This window comes from Colias eurytheme, chromosome 3, assembly GCF_061535395.1.
Source record: "Colias eurytheme isolate Ceu_HAF_F1 chromosome 3, ilColEury1 Martin Lab GWU primary, whole genome shotgun sequence".
Classification (NCBI taxonomy): domain Eukaryota; kingdom Metazoa; phylum Arthropoda; class Insecta; order Lepidoptera; family Pieridae; genus Colias; species Colias eurytheme.
This window is the reverse complement of record NC_142982.1, coordinates 4,921,698-4,944,338: the sequence shown is the minus strand read 5'-3', so window position 1 is coordinate 4,944,338 and position 22,641 is coordinate 4,921,698. Positions and strand designations below refer to the sequence as shown.

At 36.4% G+C, this 22,641-nt stretch overlaps 2 protein-coding genes across 6 annotated transcripts in view; one reads left to right on the top strand and one right to left on the bottom strand.

Annotated features, from left to right (window-relative positions):
• Positions 1–1,717: 1,717 nt before the first annotated feature.
• Positions 1,718–3,017, top strand: LOC149909537 (uncharacterized). The gene is made up of 2 exons (XM_090117716.1): positions 1,718–1,921; positions 2,156–3,017. The coding sequence occupies exons 1-2, from the start codon at positions 1,847–1,849 to the stop codon at positions 2,552–2,554; spliced, it is 474 nt and encodes a 157-aa protein (XP_089973842.1). The 5' UTR covers positions 1,718–1,846; the 3' UTR covers positions 2,555–3,017.
• Positions 3,018–6,654: 3,637 nt separating this feature from the next.
• raw (NDT-like domain-containing protein raw) overlaps positions 6,655–22,641 on the bottom strand; it is a 63,833-nt gene continuing 47,846 nt past the window's right edge. For all 5 annotated transcript variants that reach the window (XM_090119571.1, XM_090119568.1, XM_090119569.1 and 2 more), the window contains 8 exons: positions 19,518–19,639; positions 17,882–18,093; positions 16,523–16,875; positions 15,039–15,205; positions 14,689–14,850; positions 9,912–10,227; positions 9,415–9,587; positions 6,655–8,827 (listed from right to left, as the gene is read on the bottom strand). In XM_090119571.1, coding sequence (XP_089975697.1) covers positions 8,687–8,827; positions 9,415–9,587; positions 9,912–10,227; positions 14,689–14,850; positions 15,039–15,205; positions 16,523–16,875; positions 17,882–18,093; positions 19,518–19,639 — 1,646 coding nt within the window. In that variant the 3' untranslated portion in view covers positions 6,655–8,686. The remainder of the gene's footprint in view (positions 8,828–9,414; positions 9,588–9,911; positions 10,228–14,688; positions 14,851–15,038; positions 15,206–16,522; positions 16,876–17,881; positions 18,094–19,517; positions 19,640–22,641) is intronic.

Genomic DNA, 22,641 nt, shown 5'->3' with positions numbered 1-22,641 from the left:
AAAAATTTGGTTTTCAGCAAAAAACCGATGAACGCACTGATCCTGCGGTGGGATCTTAGACTATTAGGAAGTCTTAAATATTACAACCCGTTTAAAATCTCGCGCACATCTAGTAATATGTAACTGTGGATATGGAATTATTAATTACATTATTGAAATGTAACTGTTTATAATGTTAAATTATTTAATTTAAGTTAAGGTATAAGTAATATTAATAATTTTACTGTAATAATTTTAATAATACTGATTATTATGAAAATAAATTATTTGATAGTATCACATTTTATATTTTTCCATTGGTAAACCCAATATACAAAGTATTTCAATCGTGTAAATTTTTAATGTGAGTTTCTTGTGACCTATTTGGAATGTGGTTTCCAGAAAAAACAAATTTAAAAAAAAATTAAAGCTACAGTATTAAACTTTGTTGCTACAGCAAAGCAAAACGATGACTTGTGTCTTCAAATATGTGTGGTCGTTGCAGACAACTTTTTAAATGTTTCAATACACCGACCGATAATCTCTTAAAAGGTATAATAATAAGGCCCTATTTCCCTTGGGAACGGCATCGCGTAAACGGTGTAAACGACTGGGCCGATTGTGATGTGTTCGTTTTCTTTTCACGAGAAGGAACTTATGAAAAAAAAAAACAAGTAATTTGCCTAAATTCAAAATTATGACAATGCGAAAACCTATCCGACAATTTGCGCGAAGGCTTTAGGCAGCTGTCGGTCTCTGTCGGGTCAGCTATTTTTTAACACCTCTAAGTGATAAGTAAAGCTACATGAAAAAGAAAATAGAAATATATTATTTTATTTCTGAATACACACAATTTTTCAATGACAGAAAATTGGGTCCTCCTAGTAAGTTACAAAAACCTGTGTCAGGAGGACCCGCTCTTCCATGATGCGTGTGCAGAATGCAGATGTGTGTGCGTGTGTGTGTGTGTGTGTAGGTAGGTATGTTTGAGCTATTACAGATTATAAAATGTAGTTTAGAAGCGCTTCAGTATCCTCATAGGAAAGTGCTTTTAAATAATGTATGACTGTTTTTTTTAAATCACGATGATTTAAGCCTATGTACATATATCCAAATTATAGAGGTAGATGGATCTCCTTCTATTTTCAGTTACTTTTTCTAAAGGAGCTATTTTACGAATTTTAGTAGTAGCCGAAAAAATATACTCCGAAGTTGAAAATCTTCGCAGCTAAAAGTACATCACTTTAAGTAGACAACGATAGATAGCCACGTTTCACATCCAAGAGTTTAGTTTTAGACTTTTGAAATTGGTTACACCAATAATTACAAAGCAGTCAACCAAGTTACGTGAAGCAATACCTTTAGAGCTAGCGCGCACGAGCCGTGTCTCCGCAACTATTTTGTCTCTCCTATCAATTTGTATGGGGAGTTGCGTCGCTACATGCGCGCACTTTCATACTAGCCCATAGGTGGGAGAGACAAAATAGTTTATAGTTGCGGAGACAAAGTTGCTCGTGCGCGCTAGCTCGAAGGCCAACGAGAAGCGATACAAAAAGTTATTCACCTTAAAAACAACTGTGGCGTTGACAAACTAATATCTATCTCTTTCCATCTTGTGCAGTTGCCGTAATGTCTCGTTCTCCCGGTTGTTCACTGGTCAAGCCCAAGGTCAAGACGGTTCGCCAACATTCGACCGGCCATTTTAAAAAGATTTATTCTGTTTCGGAACGTGCTCGTGGTGGATACAAATTATTAGTTAAAGTTTTGTTATTGTTTGTTGTTTATTTAATTATTTCTTGTTTAAGTTTAGTTAATTTCTTGTTTTAGTTAAGTTGTTGTTCATTGTTTGTTTTTATAAGAGTGGTTAATGATGGAGCCACAACCAAGTACGTCGAGAGATAAATCAACAGATTTTACTTCTCCAAAAAAGAAACGTCCGAAGGTATGTATAGGAAACCTTTTAGCGTTCGCATTAATATTTGGGTTTTATTGATCGATAAGAATATAAAATAGTTTAGTAGTTTTGGTTGGGAGTGTACTTTAATGTTATCTTAAAGTTATAAAATCATAACTGTAATACATAATAAAAGTTTTTAAATTTATTAAGGATGCATGTGTATAAAGTATGTAGGTAAGGTGTAAAGGTATATCATTTTAATTTGATTTTTAATTTTAGGTGACTAGTTTTACTGTGAATGAAAAAAATATGATTATTAATACCTACAAATATATTAAAGAAACTTGGCCTAAAGATGAATACCCATACAGAAAAGATATGGCGAGGAAAGTAGCAAGTATTTTAGGTATCGGCGTTGCATCTGTATATAGAATCCTCAAGGACTATAAAGAACACGGCCAAATTTCATCTCCTGTCACCACCAAACCTAGACCAACGTTTAGTGACAAAATTGATGATTTTACCAAATCAGCCATACGCAAAAAAGTACATGCTTTCTTTATTAAAGGAGAACTTCCTACACTGAACAAAGTACTTTCAGCTATAAATGAAGACGATACTCTGCCTAATTTCAAAAGGTCTACTTTTCAAAAAATAATAAAACATTTAAAAGTTTAAGTATATCAAGAGGCAAAGAATTATTAAATTATTAAATTAATTATTAAATAAGGTAAAGATGGTGAAGGATCAATATTATCAGTTATACGTCGTAGACGAATTAGCGAAAAATTATGGGGTGGAGGTACTAAGATTCCCCCCTTATCATTGTGAATTAAACCCTATTGAAATTTGAATTGATTTGGGCCGATGTAAAAGGACACATAGCCAGAAATAATACTACATTTAAATTTGAAAAAGTTAAGGCACTCCTAGGTGAAGGTATAGCGAACGTCACGTCTGATCGGTGGAAGAAATGTGTGGGGCACGTTCGAAAAGAAGAAGAGAAGTTTTATAAATTTGATTATATTGTAGATGACGTGACTGACAAATTTATTATAAGTGTTACAGACTCTGATTCTGACACGACAGACTTAGAAGAATCGGCGTCTGACTAAATAAATAATAATTTCTTTAAAACAATTGTTTTCTTATTTCCATAAACAACATAATATCATCACGCTTGTATTCCATAAGGGGCAGGCAGAGGTATTACACACTCACATTTCGACTGAAAATTATTATTATTCGCGTTATTTAATTTACATCTACATTATACAATAATTCAAATTATGATAAAATTTATAAAATAGACTATCCTTTTTTGTATTATTACAATTTGCCGGATATTTAATAAAAATATATTTAAATGCAACTTTAAAAAGGTTACGCACCCCTGCTATTCCGAATGACCTTGACTGTGGTTTGTTTACATTTTGGTATCGCTTCTCCTTGGACGTGCTTTAGTGAAATAAAATTAGCTATAACACTTAGGTTCTTAGCTACTGGAGACAATTTAATGTCTCTTTCATATTTATTCAAGGCGTTCAAACAATTATTTATCTTGTTGTTGAACGCTTTGTGGCACAGAAATCCACCAGACGCGGGAAACGTCTTTCGCAGCGCGCGCTGTGCTTTCAACTGATTAAAACGCATGCGTCAAGGGCATGCGTTGCGTGCGCTGTTGACTGCGTTGTGACGCATGCCCTTGATGAACGAAAAAAGGCACAGTGTGGACCATTGAGATAATATTATGTACTACGTACTAGAGTTGTTATTCCAAACAAAAACATTACGCGCGGCCTTAGATCATTAAGTAATGATCTAAGCGCGCGGCCGATGTGGTGGGGTACGTGTACGTGTGGAACGAGCGAGGCGTGGCTTCAAGTTCAAAGATTAAGCAATGCGCGCAGATGCGACACATTGTGCAATCTGTTTACTCGGTATTATCTGGTGGTACTGATACTAGGGAATTAATAAAAAGAGGATTATATATTAAACTATGTATTTTAATTTCCTTTAAATAATATCAATTTAGTAAGCTTTTGTCGTTTTGTGTAGTAATCAATAGTTTTAAGACGAATGACAAATTTGTTTAAGACGAATGTAAAGGAAACGAAATAAATAATTTTGAATTTTTGAATTTTTTTTTTTTTGAATCAGTTTTTGCTTCATGATGTAATCGAATTTTGGAGTATTGGTTTATAATAGCCCTAATTAAATGGATACGATGATTCAATGTTGATGGCTGATCTGAATCCTATTGGAACAACTGTTGATAAACCTTTTTTTAATAAAAAAATAGGTAAATAAATAAATATTACTTAATATAACCTACAGTTTCACTTTGCGTAGTCGGGTAAAAGTATAAATATTTAGGTACTACACCACGGTAATCTTTCCTAGTATATATTGTATATTCATTATTCATAGTTAAAAAATCCAGTTGTGTCACGTCTGTGCTGTTAGTCTATGAAAAATGGCGCGAAACGCAGAACGCGTGGTGATTTTTCGCAAAATGATAACAATATTAGTAAAATGCATGACTTACCCATAATAAGGAAACTTACTGGTGAAAAGTCACTCCTCGGGCTTTGTTTGTATTATAGGAACTGTTAAAACAATATCTTAGCACACACGAAGGCATTTTGAACAGAGCAATAACACGTGTTGACGCGGCAAGCGGGGAGCACAGTCCGGCACAGACTAATGAGACTCGTGACTTTTGACTCTAGCTCGTTGTAAAGAGAGTGTAGTAGCGATCGCCTCTCTAGTATACATACATCTCAATGGTGTGGACATAGCTAATTGAGAAACAAAACGATAACGATTTTTAATTCAAGCCACAATATAATCGATAAGTTCATCGGGATTGGGGAATAATGGAAAGGAAAATAAAACGCAGCAGTAATTACAAATTTCTATATTTACATGTGATGTTTTTAGTTTAAAATAAGCGTACATGGCATATAATTACAAATTAATATATGAAATATTTTTCTCTATAAATTAGATTTTTGTACTATAAAACAATATGACAAAGTACTTATACACGTAAATGGATACTGTGACTAGCAAATAATATTTGCCGGTTATTTAGTTTAATATTTTAGTGACAGTGGGTCAGGTGTGTTTAACCCTTCAATTCCCAGTGTCACCTGTAGGTGACAGTAGTTAAATATTTTTTTCTACCACATGAAAATTTATTTTTTTAATTCTACCACGTTTATAGCAAAGCTTATTAGTTGAACTATTCATGTTTTTTTTCTGGCAAAGCTAACCTTATGATATTTATCAAATTTGTTCAGTTGTTTCGCGCGTACTTGAAGTAGTCAGAGTTTTTGTGATTCCTTGAAGTTTAAAGTGATATAAAAATGTCCCGACAGTAAGTATTGATTTTTTTCTTATTACATATAGTAAATGAATGTATTAGCTATAATGTAAACATATTTTATGCTAAAAATAACTAATAGCATCTTCACTATAGCACTGAAAATATGCCGTGTCACCTGGAGGTGACACTGGGCATTATAATAACTTTATTATTCCGAATTCATCGTAAGTAATAACAAGACTGTTGTTTATATTTTGTCTTATTGCTATGTGGTGATATTGTTTTAGAGCTTGTTTAGGTATTACAGGTTGACGTTAGATGAGATTGCCGAGGAGTTGCACGCCGGAGAAGACCCAGGCGATATTATTTTATTTCCCCCTGATGATGGTGTGGTGACTGACGAAGATAGTGGAGACGAAAACGACGCTAGTATTTTTCGTTTTTTAGTCGCATGCTTTGGTCACAAGTATAATGTCAAAATAGAACTTCCGTCTCTGGAGAAAATTGTGTACATGACGAGGAAGAACAAGTCGAAATACCGAAGAAAAAACATATTAGAAAGCTTCTGATGAAATTATTACTGCCAAGTGGCATGACAACAGCATCCTTACCATCTTATCCAACTAACACGGATTGGATCCTATCATAAAAGTAGATCGCATTGGATTTGTGGATAAAAACGGCTTTGGCATAGAAGCAGCTTGCCCAAATGCATGGCTGATCAAAGGGCTGATGGAAACTAACTGGACCTACTACGATTTCCAGCGGAATGTGGCAACCGTAATTGTGCCTGGGGCGTTTCAGCACAAATGAGAGTGCTCACAGAAGTGAGGAGTGCTGGAACTGTGGACGACCACTCGGCAGTCGATTGCTCACAGCGAAGATGCAGGTACTATCACCAACGCACTAGAAAAATGTGCGCCAAGTGTAATATCGGTTTACTTCTAAAGTGTTGGTACATGTTCCACAAAAATTAAGTTATGTATTTTTTTTCTACTTGTTCATAAATAAATATTATTATTTATTATAATAAAAATCAATATTTTATTCCTACCAAAAAAAGAAAAACATCGTTAGTCCTTTAGAGTCCTAAGTTAAAACAATGCCCAGTGTCACCTGTAGGTGACACCCTCATAAAAAAAAGGGGGGGTAGAATTAATTTTTCTGTTCTTTGTTTTTGTCTTCGCCAGATGTATCTAAACTATTTCAGTAAAAGAGAAATGCAAAATTGCTATTAACTGAGACATGGGAATTGAAGAGTTAATAACTTATTTTATCTACCTAATCTATATCTACCTATATTAGGTAAGGGAACAAGACCAAGCTTGATATTCCTCATTTTTAAATAAGTTTGCAAGCATTAGATTTTATCGATTTTTAAATATCTAAAACTTAAAATGAGTATAAGATGACAACAATTAATTTTGCATAATATAATCAAATATTCATTACAATATATTCTTAAATTTGCTACATGAGCAAGACATTTTTGTACTCTTAGACGCATTACAAACTGGTTTAGTAATAATTATTTTATCGTAAATTAAAACGCCAACACACGAAAAAGATCTAATTTGAGAGAATTTTCTAGACGATTACGCATTCTACGAAGTATAACAATAGCACTTTCTTCAGTCAGTATTATACTAAATAGGTGTCCTGTCGCATGAATGACGAACTTGATGTAGAATCGAAATCAAATTTGCATTGTGCTATGACGTATTGTCATGAATTCAGCTAAAACGTTATGACCCATTCTCTGGCTGCTTAATTATTCTACTTAATAAAACGCTAATTATACATACATAATAATATGTTTATGCATTGAAATTTCAATATTAAAATTCACTAAAACATATTCATCACAGAGATTACAAACTCTACGCGACCGTCTCGATACCTTCCATTCCGGCTCTCACACACTCGTTCACGATTAGTGCCTAGTTATAATACAATAGAGAGTGACGAAATAAAGAGAGACTTGTTTGTACTACACTAAATGTAAAGTTAACGTAACAAATAAGTACATACGATAAGAGTTGAGACTCCTTGCCACGTGTCGATAGACCTACGTCGCTTGATGCTGGACTATTTGTGATGTCTTTATTACTTACTTTGTGATTAACATGGATGACTTATGACGAATCTGAGCACGCTCTATTGTGCATGAGATTCACAATTTTACATAGAATTATTTGTGAAAATGTGATGAGAAGTGTTAAAAATATTTCGGTACATTCGCAATATTGTTACCTAATTTGGAAATTCTGTCAAATAATTGAGACAACGATAAACAGTTATGTTATTTCTTGCATTTGTCTTCATATATTTTAACATAACGCCATATTTTGTATAAACAGTGGCAATTGTGATAATGTAACATAGCAATTAGACAATGTTATTCGTAAAATGTCTTTTATACGAATTATCACATACATTTATATACTTAATAGCATGAATGGGATATTGTAGTGACATTTTGGTGCTTATGCAAGTATCATGCATGAATAACAATAATTTAGTTTCATATTTTAGTAAATACGTTATAATCGTAAACCGATTTTTATTTAGGTACTGGAATTATAATAGTTTCTTTTTTTAAACATATATTCCGTAACAATTAAAGATCTAACTTGACAGCAATAAGAGCATGTTTATATAGATATTTTTATATTTATACATTGTATCTGATATTCATAAGAACGCATTATTATACTTAGCTGATTTTACCAACAAATTAACCAATATTATTTTATTTTTTCAATTATTTGTTTCATGATAAATAAACTTCTAATATAATAATAACATAAAAAATTGGGTGAACTGTATTTTCTGGGAAATGATAATATTATGTTTTGAACATTTAAAACGCAATTAATGGTTTATTGGTAAAATCTTTAAATTAATGGCAGAATGTCGACGCAATGCGTGCTGCATATTCCACGGTTCTCAAAAAACCATTTATAAGCCGAGCATTGCAATAAGTTTGCCGAGCTGCTTACTATGTAAAGTGTTGAACATTAAATATTTCATTTCGATAATATTATTTAGTACGTTTGTCAGACGTTGGTCCGCAACCGCGATACATTGTAATAACTTTTACATACATAATTATAGCGGCGATCAGTGTAACTTTCATACATTGGTACGCTAGGCGTTTACACATAGCGCCCGGTGTAACTACCCCTTAAATAATTACAGTGGTTAAGGCGGCGATACGTCAAGCGCGGCGGTTTAGGTGATAGTTTTCAGTATGACTTCTCCTTAAATACAGCGGTTTAGGCGATCACAGTAAGATCTTCTCATACAGCGGTGCGCTAGAGACTGTCACTTTATGCCCTGGTGTAACTTCCCCTTAAACACAGCAGTTAAGGCGATGATTGTATGCGCGTTTATTGGTACGATGGACGCTGGCACAATACGCCTAGTATAACTTCCCCTTAAACACAGCGGTTAAGGCGATGCTGTTCACACATGCGTTAGACACTAGCCCGCAAGCGTGCCACAACGCAGGCCATCGCATCGTCCACGTTATCGAACACGGGCACAGCGGCGCGCCGCGCGAGGTCCGTGAGGTAGTGCCGCCCGCGGTTGTAGTCTTTAACTGCCGCTTCGCTGTACTGGAAACGATAATGTATGATTAGATTTTAGGTGAAAGGAGATAAAAATAAATATTTTAAGTAGTTGAGTAATAATTGTAATCAAAATGTGCAAGGTTGGTATTTTTGACGAACAGTTTCTGCATGTGTAATTTCATTTTTGTAAAAAATATTTGCCTATTTGTTAAACTACGTTAGTTTTCACCTTAAACAATCTGGACCAGCGATTGAGCATTATTTTGCCAGCAACTAACGAGCCTAACAGTATTCAGATTATTGTATGTAGATTTGAAAATTAGTTGCTTATTACTCATTTATGAATTTTCCTTTGTTTTATTACTGAATTATCGAGTTGACAATAATTTTTGAAGTGAAACTTCTTTATTGGGGTTGGAAAAAAATTTAGTGTAACATTTTTCCGTTACGCGCCATCTTTTTCTTATCCCTTCCACGCGTGATTCGACGTATTTCTGTCAAATTGCATATAGTAAATTATTTTTTGAAAAATAAGGTCATAAAGAAGTTTCTCTTCTTACGTGTGTACACTAGTACACGCGCACATTTTTTTTCCTCATTATCTAGTATCAAGGGAACAGCGGTGCACTAACATTGTGCAGCGCGGTGGGCGGCGGCTGCATGGGCTGCACGACGAGCAGGGTATTCGCGGGGCGAAGGCCCATGTAGTGCGCGGCGAGCACCATGGTGGCGAAGTTCGGCGCCGCCGCGCTCAGCGAGAACACCAGCACGCGCGCGCCCAGCACCAGGTCCTCGTCGTACGTGCCTAACAACCACACACATTTACAATTATTATATACTTTCATTTTTTTAATATTACACATAGGACAATATACTAATATTATAATTGCGAAAGTTCGTATAGATAGATGGATATATGTAAGATATATGTTTGTTACTCTTTCACGAAAAATCCGCTGGGCGTATTTGGATGAAACTTCACAGTAATATAGGTTATATTGCCCACAGGTTTGTTCGCGGGCTAAACTAAACGGCGTAGCTATTATAATATACGTGTGCGTTTGAAAGAAACAGCATGAGTGTGAAAGCATATAAATTTTATGTAGTTACTCCTCGAGTGTAAACTCACCTTTAAACGGCTGCGGCGTGACATCCTCCGACACCGTATAAAAGTCAGACGCGCTCAACCTATCCCCACTCCTATCTCCCTCCTTCTCCCTTAACACCACATCATCTTGATCTTGCGGCGAAGCTGGCGAAGCGGGCGAAGGCGAAGCGGGGGAAGTGTCATTTCGCGGCTTCTTGTCGCGGCAAGGTGACTCAGGGTGTGCGGGCGCAGCTCTGCGCGTGGGCGCTGAGAACATGCGCGTGTAGTCGTTCGCGCGCGGTATCACGTACGTGAAGCCCTCGCGCCGCAGGATCTCCTCCGGTCGGCTGCTGCTCGACTGCGAATAAGATTTTATTATAAGTATTATTTTGTACATTTCACGAATACAGAAATAACAAAAAAAAGAAAAAAATGTATTAATATGTACAAATGGCGGTGTTGTCGCTAGGTAGTTTTTAATGTAACTGTGTATAAAATGTTTTTATTATTAAACTGGCATAGTAGGTATTTGTGCATTGAAATTATTATTACTAGATATGTCAAAAATAAGATGAGTTCTATAGTCAGTTTAATTTTATATTAGACGAAATTCTAAATAATAAAATGAGACTGAAACTGTATTAGAAAAACATTAACTCTCGAGATATATTGCACTATTGTTATCAACATAGTTTATAAGATCCGTACGCACAAAGTTATATTAAACCCGTTTCCGCGTGAGCGAAAGCGAAACATCAACAAACAAATCTATTACTAACACTTGAATCATATCACGTGTTTAAAACATTTGACTTTTATTGGTTCGAACCTAGAGTTAAGTGAGTGAAATTCAGAGATGTAACGGAGCTTCGATTCCGGTTCCGTTAAGTCGGAACTTCCGATTATTATTACACTTTCGGTTCCGACTTCGGTTCCGATACTTTTGTATCGGATGTTAATCGGAGGTCGAACGAAACAAAGCGGGCGGCGCGCGACGGCCTGTGCCGAACAGGTTCATACATGTCGCGCGGGGAATCCCCCGACCCCCACTCCGTGCACTCTATCATAAATTATTTTTTCACTTGTTAGTTGTTACAAAGCATCAAAGCTTTTCTTCATAAAGTACAATACATTACTTTTGGAGTCCATTTTGATTTAATTTGCTTTAGCTATTGTTCATTTATTGTAATGTCACCAAATGTAACACGCTACTTTGGGTTTTAATTTTAATTAAACTTTAAATTCATTTATTTTATCTTTTGTTCATTTGGAATTATGCCTATTTTTTTCAAAGTTGTTTTTTTATTTAATAATAAAAAATAAAAATGAAAAGAATTGACTATAAATCATGTTTTGTTTGTCCTTAAACAAACTGACCCTGCCTCCGATTTCGATTCCGATTCCGATAAACCAAATTTGAAAACTCCGATTCCGATTTCGGTTCCGATAAAACTACCTCCGTTACATCCCTGGAGTGAATTATGACTTAATTAGTATTGCCATTTTAATTGATACATTCGCAAACATGACCTTTTTAATATGTACTAGCTTTTACGTATATTCAATAGCTATGTTATTGTAAACAGCGTAAACTGAAAATAGTAATACCTAATATGTATTTATTATACATATTATGGAAAGTTTTAACCTTTCTACAGCATAAATGATAAAATATTCCGATCGTATAATATTCTTCCGACAAATAATCTTAACATTCATATATTTACCAAAGCCAAACATATCATTAACTTGACAACTATAACATCGTTTCGTTCCTAGTAAACTTGAAACGTATTTGATTTGGGTGACAAATCATGACCCGGTGACATCTTTGCGTTTAGTCAATCCGTAAACAGTGAGTGGTCACGACTCACGACTATAATAGAAATTATGAGTATGAAAGGCGTACACATTAACGGTCTATATGACATCATCATTCATAGTTAAGTGAAATATGTAGGCATGAAACAGGAAGGAAGAGAATGGACAAAATTATGACTCAAATCTTCTGAATATGTTGTAAATATGACAAATAATATATGAAAATTAACTTCAAGCAGGGAAAATAAAAGTCATTATAAGCAAGTGAATTAATCGGCCCTCACATAATATTATTAATGCGAAATGATTATCAAAAACTTGAAATAAGTTAGGTAGAGATTGTCTAATCTAAAAATGAACGCCCCTCCACTGTGTTTACGCTCACATTCAAAGTACGTGTATAGACGCAATACACACAAATTGGTCTGCCTCATTGGTCGTTCAGTCCTCCAGTCCTGTCCATGCCCGAACGACAGGACCAGTTGGCCAACTAGTGCATAAATGACGCGATGCACGACAGAACGGACGTGTCATTCCGTACATAGCGCACTCTCCCCGCCATACAATGCTAGGCACCTGAACTGATCGCCCGATTAGTTGACAAATCAGTGCGCGAAAGTCAAAGTTTGCAGTAGAATCGCCGCGCGCACACATATAAAAGTGGTTCAATAATTATTTGTCCTCACACATTGAAACAATTAAGTTTAGTGGAAGGGCGTTCATTTTTAGATTAGACAATCTCTACCTATTGTGTATAGTGGGTAGATATAACCTTGGAGGAGAGACTTCTTTTAGTCTTCCCACAAAACTTGTAGGAACTAGAAACGACGATGAAAATTTGTATGGGAATTCACAAAAAACGTGAAACGCACGCGAGCAAAACAGTATTCACAGAGCTAGTCAGTCAATAAATTGGCCAAGACACAAAACAATAATATCTAAATTAGAAGTCCGTAAATTACCTTTACAGTTTACACAAATACGTAGATTACAGTTCATAACTCGTATAATGTAAGCGGTTGTTTGAATCAACCTCATTATGCAAACAATATGCGAGCTACATAAACGCATTGTGTGTTAAGTAATCATGAAGTAGCCATTCATTAAGCTGATGGTCCATATAAACCGTGTTTATGTACGCAGATGGCTATCTCCACTGCTTGTAATAAGGACTACGTCGACTTTGCCAAAGCGGTCCTAATTTGCAAAATGTTTTAAATATGCCAAATTAAATATAATTATTAATAAAGGAGACCTTTAAAAAATGTATGAACGATACGACTAATCTTAGATCATTGTATTTTACGATTTTAGGTACAAAGATTTATAGAGTTAAAGATTTTAAGATTTATGGTTTGTCTCTAAACTAAATAAGAATTTAATAGATCATTTAAAATTATTAAATGTTAAACTCAATGAATAGAATAGACTTTATAATATTACTAGATTTCCGCCCGCGGCTTCGCCCGCGTTTTCAAAGGAAAACCCGCATAGTTCCCGTTCCCGTGGGATTTCCGGGATAAAACCTATCCTATGTGTTAATCCAAGTTACCCTCTACAGGGTGTCCCACTGTTGGTATACTAAGCTCAAAGGAGGTTATAGTTTTGAATACGCTGAATACGTAAAAAATAATTAAAAAATTCCAGACGCATTTTTTTTTCAAAAAGATGAATTCTTAAAACTCTATGTGTACACCCATAACAAGCAACCCACCCAACTTTGCCACCAGCACGTGAGCTATCGTTTAAGATTATGTTTTCATAGACAAAATGCTCACATTAGAGGAGCGGTATATGCCGGCTGTGCGAAGCTAGAGAAGAAAACATAGATTTTCAGGAAAAATTTAGCAAAAAATTTTTGATGTAATTTTGTTTTTTAAGTATTTTTTACGTGATCAGTGTATGCAAAACTACAAGTCCCTTCGCGCTTAGTATACCAATAGTGGGACACCCTGTATATGTGTGCTAAATTTCATTATAATCGGTTCAGTAGTTTTTACGTGAAAGAGTAACAAACATCCATACATCCATACATCCATACAAACTTTCGCCTTTATAATAGTATTAAGATTCACATAATTTAAGACGTTTAGGGTGTTAGGATCGCTGCTTATATAGCGGAGCTAAAGATAGATCCTTTGTCGAAATGCTAATAAGTATAATAACATTACTTGGCGAAAATGTAAGAAGCGTGCCAATGCTAATTACCTATTCGTCACGTATTTTTAATAAAATTTGTTAGTCGAATTGAATACTAAACTTCAAGTTTATTATGATCTTTTAGTGTGGATGGAATTTTACTATTGTTATGTCTTCTATTATTTACAAAAGCTTACGACGCCGACGTTTATAACAAAAAGTTGCGTAAGCACGTGTGATCGCATATATGTACTTTGTTTGCTACAAATGGAGACCTAAGAACCGAGAATATACCCACTAAAACATAATATCAATGATTTTTGTTTTCCGCATACGTGTGCGTATGTGTGTTTACGTGTGAGCGCGTGCAAGTGTGCATGAACGTGCAAACGCGTATAAATGCGTACGTGTGTTTTTGCGGGCCCGCGTGTGTGCGTGTTAGTGCGCCTGTACATGTACAATCATGCGGTGTGCGTGTGCATCTCGTTTGCACGTAGGTATAGTACGGGTTTTTGTGTGCGTACGTTTATACGAGTACACGTGTACAATCATGCGTGTGTGCATGTAGATGTAGAACGGATTTTTGCGTGCGTGCGTTTATGTGAGTGCGCTTGTACAATCATGCGTGTGTGCGTGCATCTTGTTGAAGTGAAAACTTATTTAGCGGCGTTGGGTATAAAATCTTAAACTCGCCGCAGGACACGTGGCCTGATCGAAAAAGCGTAAGACGGATGGTTATCAAACATGCTCAACGTTAATAATCAAGTTTTCACTTCTGCCGGCACTCCCGGAGTGCAACCCGTCTTTTTTTTGTATGTATGTATGACTGCATCTCGTGCGTATGGTATATGATACTCACGGGGAAGGCGCCCGCGAGGTAGACGTCGTGCGTGGGCGCGCCCAGCATGGCGGGCAGGCGGGCGAGGCGCCGCTCCGTGCCCGGCGTGAACACGCTGTCGCCGCTGCTCTCGCCCGACGCCTCCGCCTTGCCGCCCGCACCGCCCGCACCGCTGCCGCCGTTCTATTACAAATAGGAATATTTTAGTACCTTGCAAATATAGGTAATAATTAGAATATTATGGAAAAATACAATACGATAAATTAACTACTTAGTCATAATAGGTAGAAACTGCTTAAAAATTGACTTATACGAAATTTAAATTACTAATCAGTGCGTATGTAGAGTTAATAAGCTATAATTTTTTTTACCTTAGGAATAAACAATGATAGCTTCTGTCCATACGCCCGTAATCTTGGATTGCGTGTATGTAGCCCGTTCGAATCCCGGCGCTGTGCGAGCGGCGACACGCGTTCCTGTGCACTCGCCGGCGTCTCACCGCTCGCTTCGTTCTCTTGACCGTTTGACCTTTGGTACTCTATAAATGGAGGAAGTATTGTTAATATTATTGTCATTGTCAATGATGTAAAGGTACAAACGTGCGCGATAAAAAAAATATTGCAGTGTCAAAAAATCATAAAATAAAGCTTTAGATACTGGGTTTTATAAACGGTGAATAAATAGATCTTTTTCTGATTGTTCTCATCGTCAAACAAAACAATGTGATCATATGAAAACAGATAAAAATGTACAGCAAGAGTAAGCAATGTATTTTGCACTCTTAAAAATTAAGTTCTAAATGAAACCCTTATATTTCACGTTGTGTGGATATTATATGTAACAATATTCTGCTTATTTTTGCTACATAAAATAATATAAAACTGTGAACTAATTAAGCAAACAATATAATATTAAGCTTCAAAAACACCACTGAAACGTACGCATTTTGTGAAAATAATAAGCTGAAAAATAAACACATTAGAGTTTCACAAAACAATTTAAAGCAAATAAACAAACCAAACTCAGTTTCACACGAAATGATTGTATTCGCAGAACGAAAGCTGAGTGATATTTCCGTGCCACGAAACAGGATGATAAGATAACCGAGATGTGTTCGCATTCATTGTTCTCACTATACTAATATCGTCTTTGTTAACATGAGTTAAACGCGATATGCCAGTCTACATGAAACAATTTATAGAATTCTGTTTTAATTTCGGGTCGATTCAAAATGTATGAAATATTTACACGTGCTGAGCTAAACAAACTATGGTAGAATGAAAAAACTGCAAATAAAAAACATCGTAAAGCCAATCAGTACGCGCACACACCGGCGCTGGTCGGCGACGTGATAAAGTCGCGCAGGTAACGGAACGCGCGCCGCACGCGCGCCGCCACGCTCGCGCCCGCGCTGCGGCGAGACCCTTCAACATAACGTCACACCCTGTACTGCCCGCTTGGAAATCGCCTTCGTATGTTTATTGCTTATGTGGGGAAGTTTTAATAATCTTCAAGTCAAATTTTTGGGACAAACTATAATTCTTTAATTTAAGTGATATGACTGTTTGTAATGTAAAAAAAGTAAAATGATTTGCTTTGTAGGATAATTAGCAAAATGATTTTGAAATGGCTCGTATTTTCAATGCTTCTATTAAACAATATAACATCCAGGACAAGATAACATATGCGCATTGAGCAAACTTTTCCGAGTGCTACTATGGAATAACACGAATGACGCAACACGACAAGAGGATGACAATAAACTATTGACATATATCGATTAAATGACTCATCATTGAGTGCTTTTACATCACCACTATACATTTAATAAGTAACGCTCGAATCGGGGTAGTACCTGCATCGGCTGCTAGTTCGGCGACGGCCGCGCAGAATGTCTCGAAGTCGATAAGGTCCGCGTTGGGCGGCAGGCAGCGGTCGGCGAGGTCGCGGTCGGCGCGCGTGGCGTCGCGCAGCGCGTCGAGCGCGCGCGCGCGGGACAGGCGCGCGCTGCGGCCGCCCGCCGCGTCGTACGCGCGCTTCAGCCGCAGGATGGTGTGCCCGAGCGAGTGGCGCGGGTGCGTGCGCGCGCCGCGCAGCACCGCCCGCGCGCACCGCAGCGCCGCCGGGATGTCCGTGAACGCGGGCAGCCCGCGCCGCTCCACCGCCTCCTGCAGCGTCGCGCGCGCTCGAGATAGCTCTATGTACTCCCTGCGAACGGAACCCCACTTGAATTATACAGAACTAGCAATGCCCTCCGCATAGATAGCGATATCGTGACAGTGAAAAGTCTACTATAGGTCGGACTATCAGTTTAATTTTTAATCACATGAAAATCACCTTCACCCCGTCCCGCACTACGCCTGCTCATTATACCTACTATTTTCTGTAGATTGACACTTTTAAAAATTCGTTATATCTTTTGAATGGAATATCCAATTTTTTTTATTTAAAAAGTATTTTGCTGGTATTGAAACAGTCTATAATAAAACATCATTTAATGGGATAAGGATTAATATATGTGTATGGATAACATGGTTTGATTACTGTCGGCACTTCTATTTACTTTGAAAACGTAAAAAAGTTGTTGTAGTAACATAACTACTGAAGATGGACATATGGTATCGCGGACTTTCTTGTAGATATTGATCCATTCTATAATACCGTAGAACATTTTTTTGTTCTATCTTCAATAGATACCGCAGCGCACGCGATGACAGCATTTTTATTAAGGAATTTTTTACACCTTGGGTTACATTATTGTATTTTTGGTAAGGATCTCTAATTTTTTTGAAAATGCAATATAGCCTATGTTGCTCAGTAAAGATGCAGCTTTCTAATGGTGAAAGAATTTTTGAAATCGGTCCAGTAGTTTATGCGTGAAAACCATACATACATACATACATACTTACATAATTACAAACTTTTCCTCTTTATAATATTAAGTATAGATAACATAGTAAGTAGTATCACTTAGTGCAAGGAAAATTGCATGTTAAACTGTTCAAAATTACTAATGTATCGTTTTATCAAAAAAAGTAATAAGAATTCTATTGTACAACAAATCATAATGCTTCAAAATAAACATCTTAATCTGAGATACAGATAAGAGACACAAATGAAGGAGGTCGATATAAATTTCTTTCATTACGTACTTTAATAAATCAGATAAGACCATATTCAAAATTCAAACAACTAGCCAAAAGATGTAACTCACTGATCCGAAATAGTCTCTCGGCCGATGGTCTGGTGTCGCGAGTAGGGGCGCAGCACGAGCAGCAGGTCGCGCGGCGCGGCAGCCAAGTGCGCGGCCTCCACGCAGGCGGCCACCGCTCGCGTCTCGCTGTCCAGCACGAACAGCAGCGCGCGCGCCTCCGCCTTCGCGCGGTGCTCCACCTCTATCAGCTCCGTCGACCAGTCGTCGACTTGCTGCAATTTCATGACAAATTATTTCGATTTATTGCTCTTTGTCGCATCTGTTGGCATAGATGCGCTCTAGACAGGTAAAGTAAAAGTTAAATGTTTTACACAATCAAAATTGCTGGTAGATTCGTATGATTTGAGTTCGGAGTCTCGAATTTCCTTTGTGATATTTACCGCTATAACATATTGCCAAAATATGAGTATTTAGGTGTGGTAAGAAATGACAAATATTTATCTTCATGTTCGACTTTATCAAATCCATAAATTCAAGTCACCTAGACGTCATGTAATTGATTTACTGACAAATCATTAGATCATTGACCGATTATAGATTAGCCTACCTAGATATCTTTCTGAATTAAAATTCCAATAGGGAACTATCCATTTGCGTCTTATTTAATAACTATTATTTTAACCAATGAAGATACCCGGTAATAAAGTATTAATTTATTATCATAGTAAAATTCAGAACATCTGTTCCGGCGATAAAAAAGTACCTATCGCCCGGGCACTCGTGTATGTGATATATCGCGAATCTCTTATCTACGCCTGGATGTATCTACGAAATATATTATGTCGTTACAAGGTCGGACGTGATGAACTTTATCGTGAAATTTATTCCATGGAAATGTGTTTAAAGCGATTTCCAAATTAGCGTAATGTGATCACGTCCAATGTGTGGAATGTGTCCAAGGAACACGCACAATCACCTCAGTGTCTGGTCACGGAACATGAGCTATGTGGCGCTTAATGTCACCAGCTACGCCATTTGCCATAAATTTTTTGTGACTGCCATTTAATTTGTGAGCGGGTGGAAGAATGCCGCTGTGCGGTTCGAGTCGCCTCGCTTACTACTATGTGTGGGTTTAAAATTCAAATCACTTGATTAATATTACATGAATTGTAAACTGACCGTTCTTCTTTCGTGTGAAGATTAGTTAGGTAAATCCAAATTTATTACATCCACAGTTCATTACAAATGTTCAACATCATTTTCAAAAACTTCAAGAATATAATATGTATACCTTATGATTTATGAATATACAAACGGAGCTTTGTCAAAATTTAATTGAAAATCACATTTAAACCTAAACATAAAAAACCTAAATAAAGTTATCATACAGATCTAGTATTATATTTTATTGACTCTGTCCACAATCTAAGATCCCACAGCAGGATTAGTGCGTTCACAGTTCATTTGCTAAAACCAAACTTTTATGTATATTTATAAATAGGAGAATATGTATAATATATCGACTAGGTTACCAGTCAAAATTTGGCCGCAAGCATTTTTAATAAAAAAATGTAATCTATTTTTCAGGAAACATTTCGTTCACTACTTATTTATAGGTAATTGACGGAAAAGAATAGCTTTAATTAATTAATTATTAATTTTTACACTGTATAAATCTTCTCTAGATACAACTTACAGGGTTAAAATATGTAATTCCCATCTTCTTAAGCATCGGTATTGCAATGTCCGATCTCCACGTAGTGGGGTTGCACGACCCGCCCAGAAACACTTCGCATGGCGCCGGCGACGCCTCGCTACCTGCGCAAACGACATTTATTATAATACCATCGCATACATTATAACAGCATACCATATAAAATATACATCTTTACAACTTAAACTTTGTGCAATGATCCTTAGAAGTTACAATTGCTAGACTTATTGCATTTTATAAAGCACGTTCACACTGATATTACCGCAATATTCATACGTGATAAACGTGTGTGATGTAAACCCTAACGTAATTCTTGATAAAACCCTTATTCGTAATTAAATGATAAAAGGAACAAAAGATCGATTCTAAATCGTTGAAGCAATTGCACGGAATGCAAAATGAACACCTTGATAATGGCATAAATAGAATTAGCTAAGCAAACTCGGAAGGATAATAGAGCAGGATGATTAACTTTTCAATTAGAGAAACAATAATTTTATTCGTTGTTGTTCGTGTCTTTAACTTTTACTATGTTGAAAAGATTCACAATTCATATGGCAAATCAGGTAGGTAGGTACATTTCTGTAAATTATAATAGATCGCTTAAACTGCTGTATAATTTAAGTGCTCTTATGTCTTGATTTCAAACAAGAATTGAAATAGGAATAACAAGTGATAACTGCGTTAAAAACAACCGACTTCAAACTTGCACTTGCAACATTTACAAATACAGACAAAAATACTCATAAAATAAAAACTACTGGGCCTATCCGAATAAAATTTTTATGGGACCAATTCGACACCATCCCGAATCGAACAAAAAAAGAATCACGTAAATCGGTTCAGAAACCTCGGAGTAATCGGTGTACATACATTTAAAAAAAAACATACCGGCCGAATTGATAACCTCCTCCTTTTTTTTTGAAGTCGGTTAAAAAAATAATGCCTCCTATAGTTATCATAGATCATTTGTTAATTCATTTAAATATAAAATTATATCTTATAGCCTCAAATATCCTACTGATTCTCAATACAGTTATGAGATATGAATATAATTAATATGGTAATCATACGGATAAATCTTATACACGCTACCATGTAAGACGTACGCTACGAGAGCAGCGCGTGGAGGCGGCGCCTTAACCATTCCTGTTTTTTCATCGGATTTAAAAGGTCACCGACAGCTCCAGTGACATCATCAATTATAATATTTTCCTACGCATAAAGACTCCGTTCAGTTCAATAAAAAAGAGTACCCATTAGTAACTGATATTTAACAACGACTGGCGATTGTTGTTTTGCATAATTATTAGAATAAGACTATTAACGTATGTAGGTGTGGCAACAAGCAATTATTTTAAGTATTTTATAGGATGTTATCACGTGTTCGAGAACAAAACCCACGCTTTATATCCAACAACAACCACCGTGTCTAACGTTATTTCTACGTCACAACCGTGAGTAACGCCATTTATAGTTCGTAGATAATAAGGAAGATGCAGTATTTATAACCACTTAAAGGGAATCAGGGTAACAGTTAATACTATTTCTAGGCTTCGAACCATACGAAGCCAAATGGTTAATTGTTGACAATTATAGTGTACGCATTCAAACACGCAATTGTAAGTTCCAACAACAACCATTATATCGAATGTTATATTCCAAAGTCCTTTCTTTCGTATGCAGAGCCAACGTTACAATACTAATGAATTGGATAATATCTGCTTAAAATTTATTGGTGGTGTTTTGTAGAGTTTGCTCTACACTACAATGATCAAGAATGGTCAATCGTCCCCAAAACACAAAACACCAGTAATCAATCATTGTCCGGAAGAGATGTAAAGCGAATATAGGCGAATATAAATAGGAGTGACTAATGTGATGATACACCTTAATTTAGAAAGTATTGCCGTAAGGTGAATGCTCCATTCAACCTTTGGTGTGTAATGATTGACGAGCACTAACGTGGGCTTATAGCTTGTCGGCGAACACTTGATCTACTTTTAACACCACTTACTTACAATGAATCAAGTCCAAAGAACGATCGAAGTTATTGATAATAAGTAAGAGAGACCAAAGGATGATCAGCGTCAGAGTTATCTTTTCATAAAACAAGATTTTAGAACACAATAAACTGACTGTGATAATAAAGTTTCATACAAAATATTCTGAATGAAACACGTTATGACCTGTGTTGTCATTATTGAATACAAAATGTGGCCGACGAGATCCAATTCCGGATCCAGCATCCAATGCCAGAACGAAAACGTAAACACAACGCGTGGTCAACAAACGCACTTGGAATACCACTGTTCGCACAAACTAAATGACGACCATAAAACTCTATAGAATAAACCTTTACGAACACAAACATTACTACGGCAAAAATTTACTATGGATTAAACGCAATACACGAGAGATTAGGTACAGTAAACAACGGAATCGTATGTTTTTGTTTTACGTGATATCATTACTAACTGTTATTAGATTCGGTGGAGTCGTTGATAAAATTGAATGATAAGAATGTTTACGAGTTTCGGAGACGCACAGGGCACGATCATGGTGGTCGGCGGCATGGTTGCGGCTTGTGACGGCACTCGCGCCAGCGCGCGCTGTTCCGACTGACGGTCGGCGGCCAACTGGCTCCTCAGCACCCGACTCCACCTCACAACACTAGCCAATTCCGCATTTTAAAATATTCTGTTATTTCTATAGTATTACAAAGGTACTACACTAAATTATGACGACTGCCATCCGTCCTACAATGAAATCGTTGCCTTATATATCCGGAAAGACAACGACTGCGTATTTATTACTCAGTCCCAGTCATTTATTATTGATGTTGTTGTGTATCACGGGTTGAATTGATACTTAACAAACTGGAATTTATTAACAAAAATATGATACATATACTGTTATGTCTTTATTGTTATAAATTACAATACAATTGTTTAAGTTCTAGTCAATTAGATAATAGACTTCATAATATTTTTATTTTTTACAGTTGATTAGCACAGTTCGCACTATGCGAGCGATCGTCTCGAATGAATACCTAGTAGTTCGACCCCTTGGAATATTTCTCGGTTCAGACTGATAGTGCACCTGA

Bases quoted from the DNA above. Each gene is read 5' to 3' on its own strand.
- LOC149909537 (XM_090117716.1), top strand. From the start codon at position 1,847: ATGATGGAGCCACAACCAAGTACGTCGAGAGATAAATCAACAGATTTT. The intron at 1,922-2,155 runs GTATGTATAGGA...TTTTAATTTTAG, and splicing joins CAAAAAAGAAACGTCCGAAG to GTGACTAGTTTTACTGTGAA.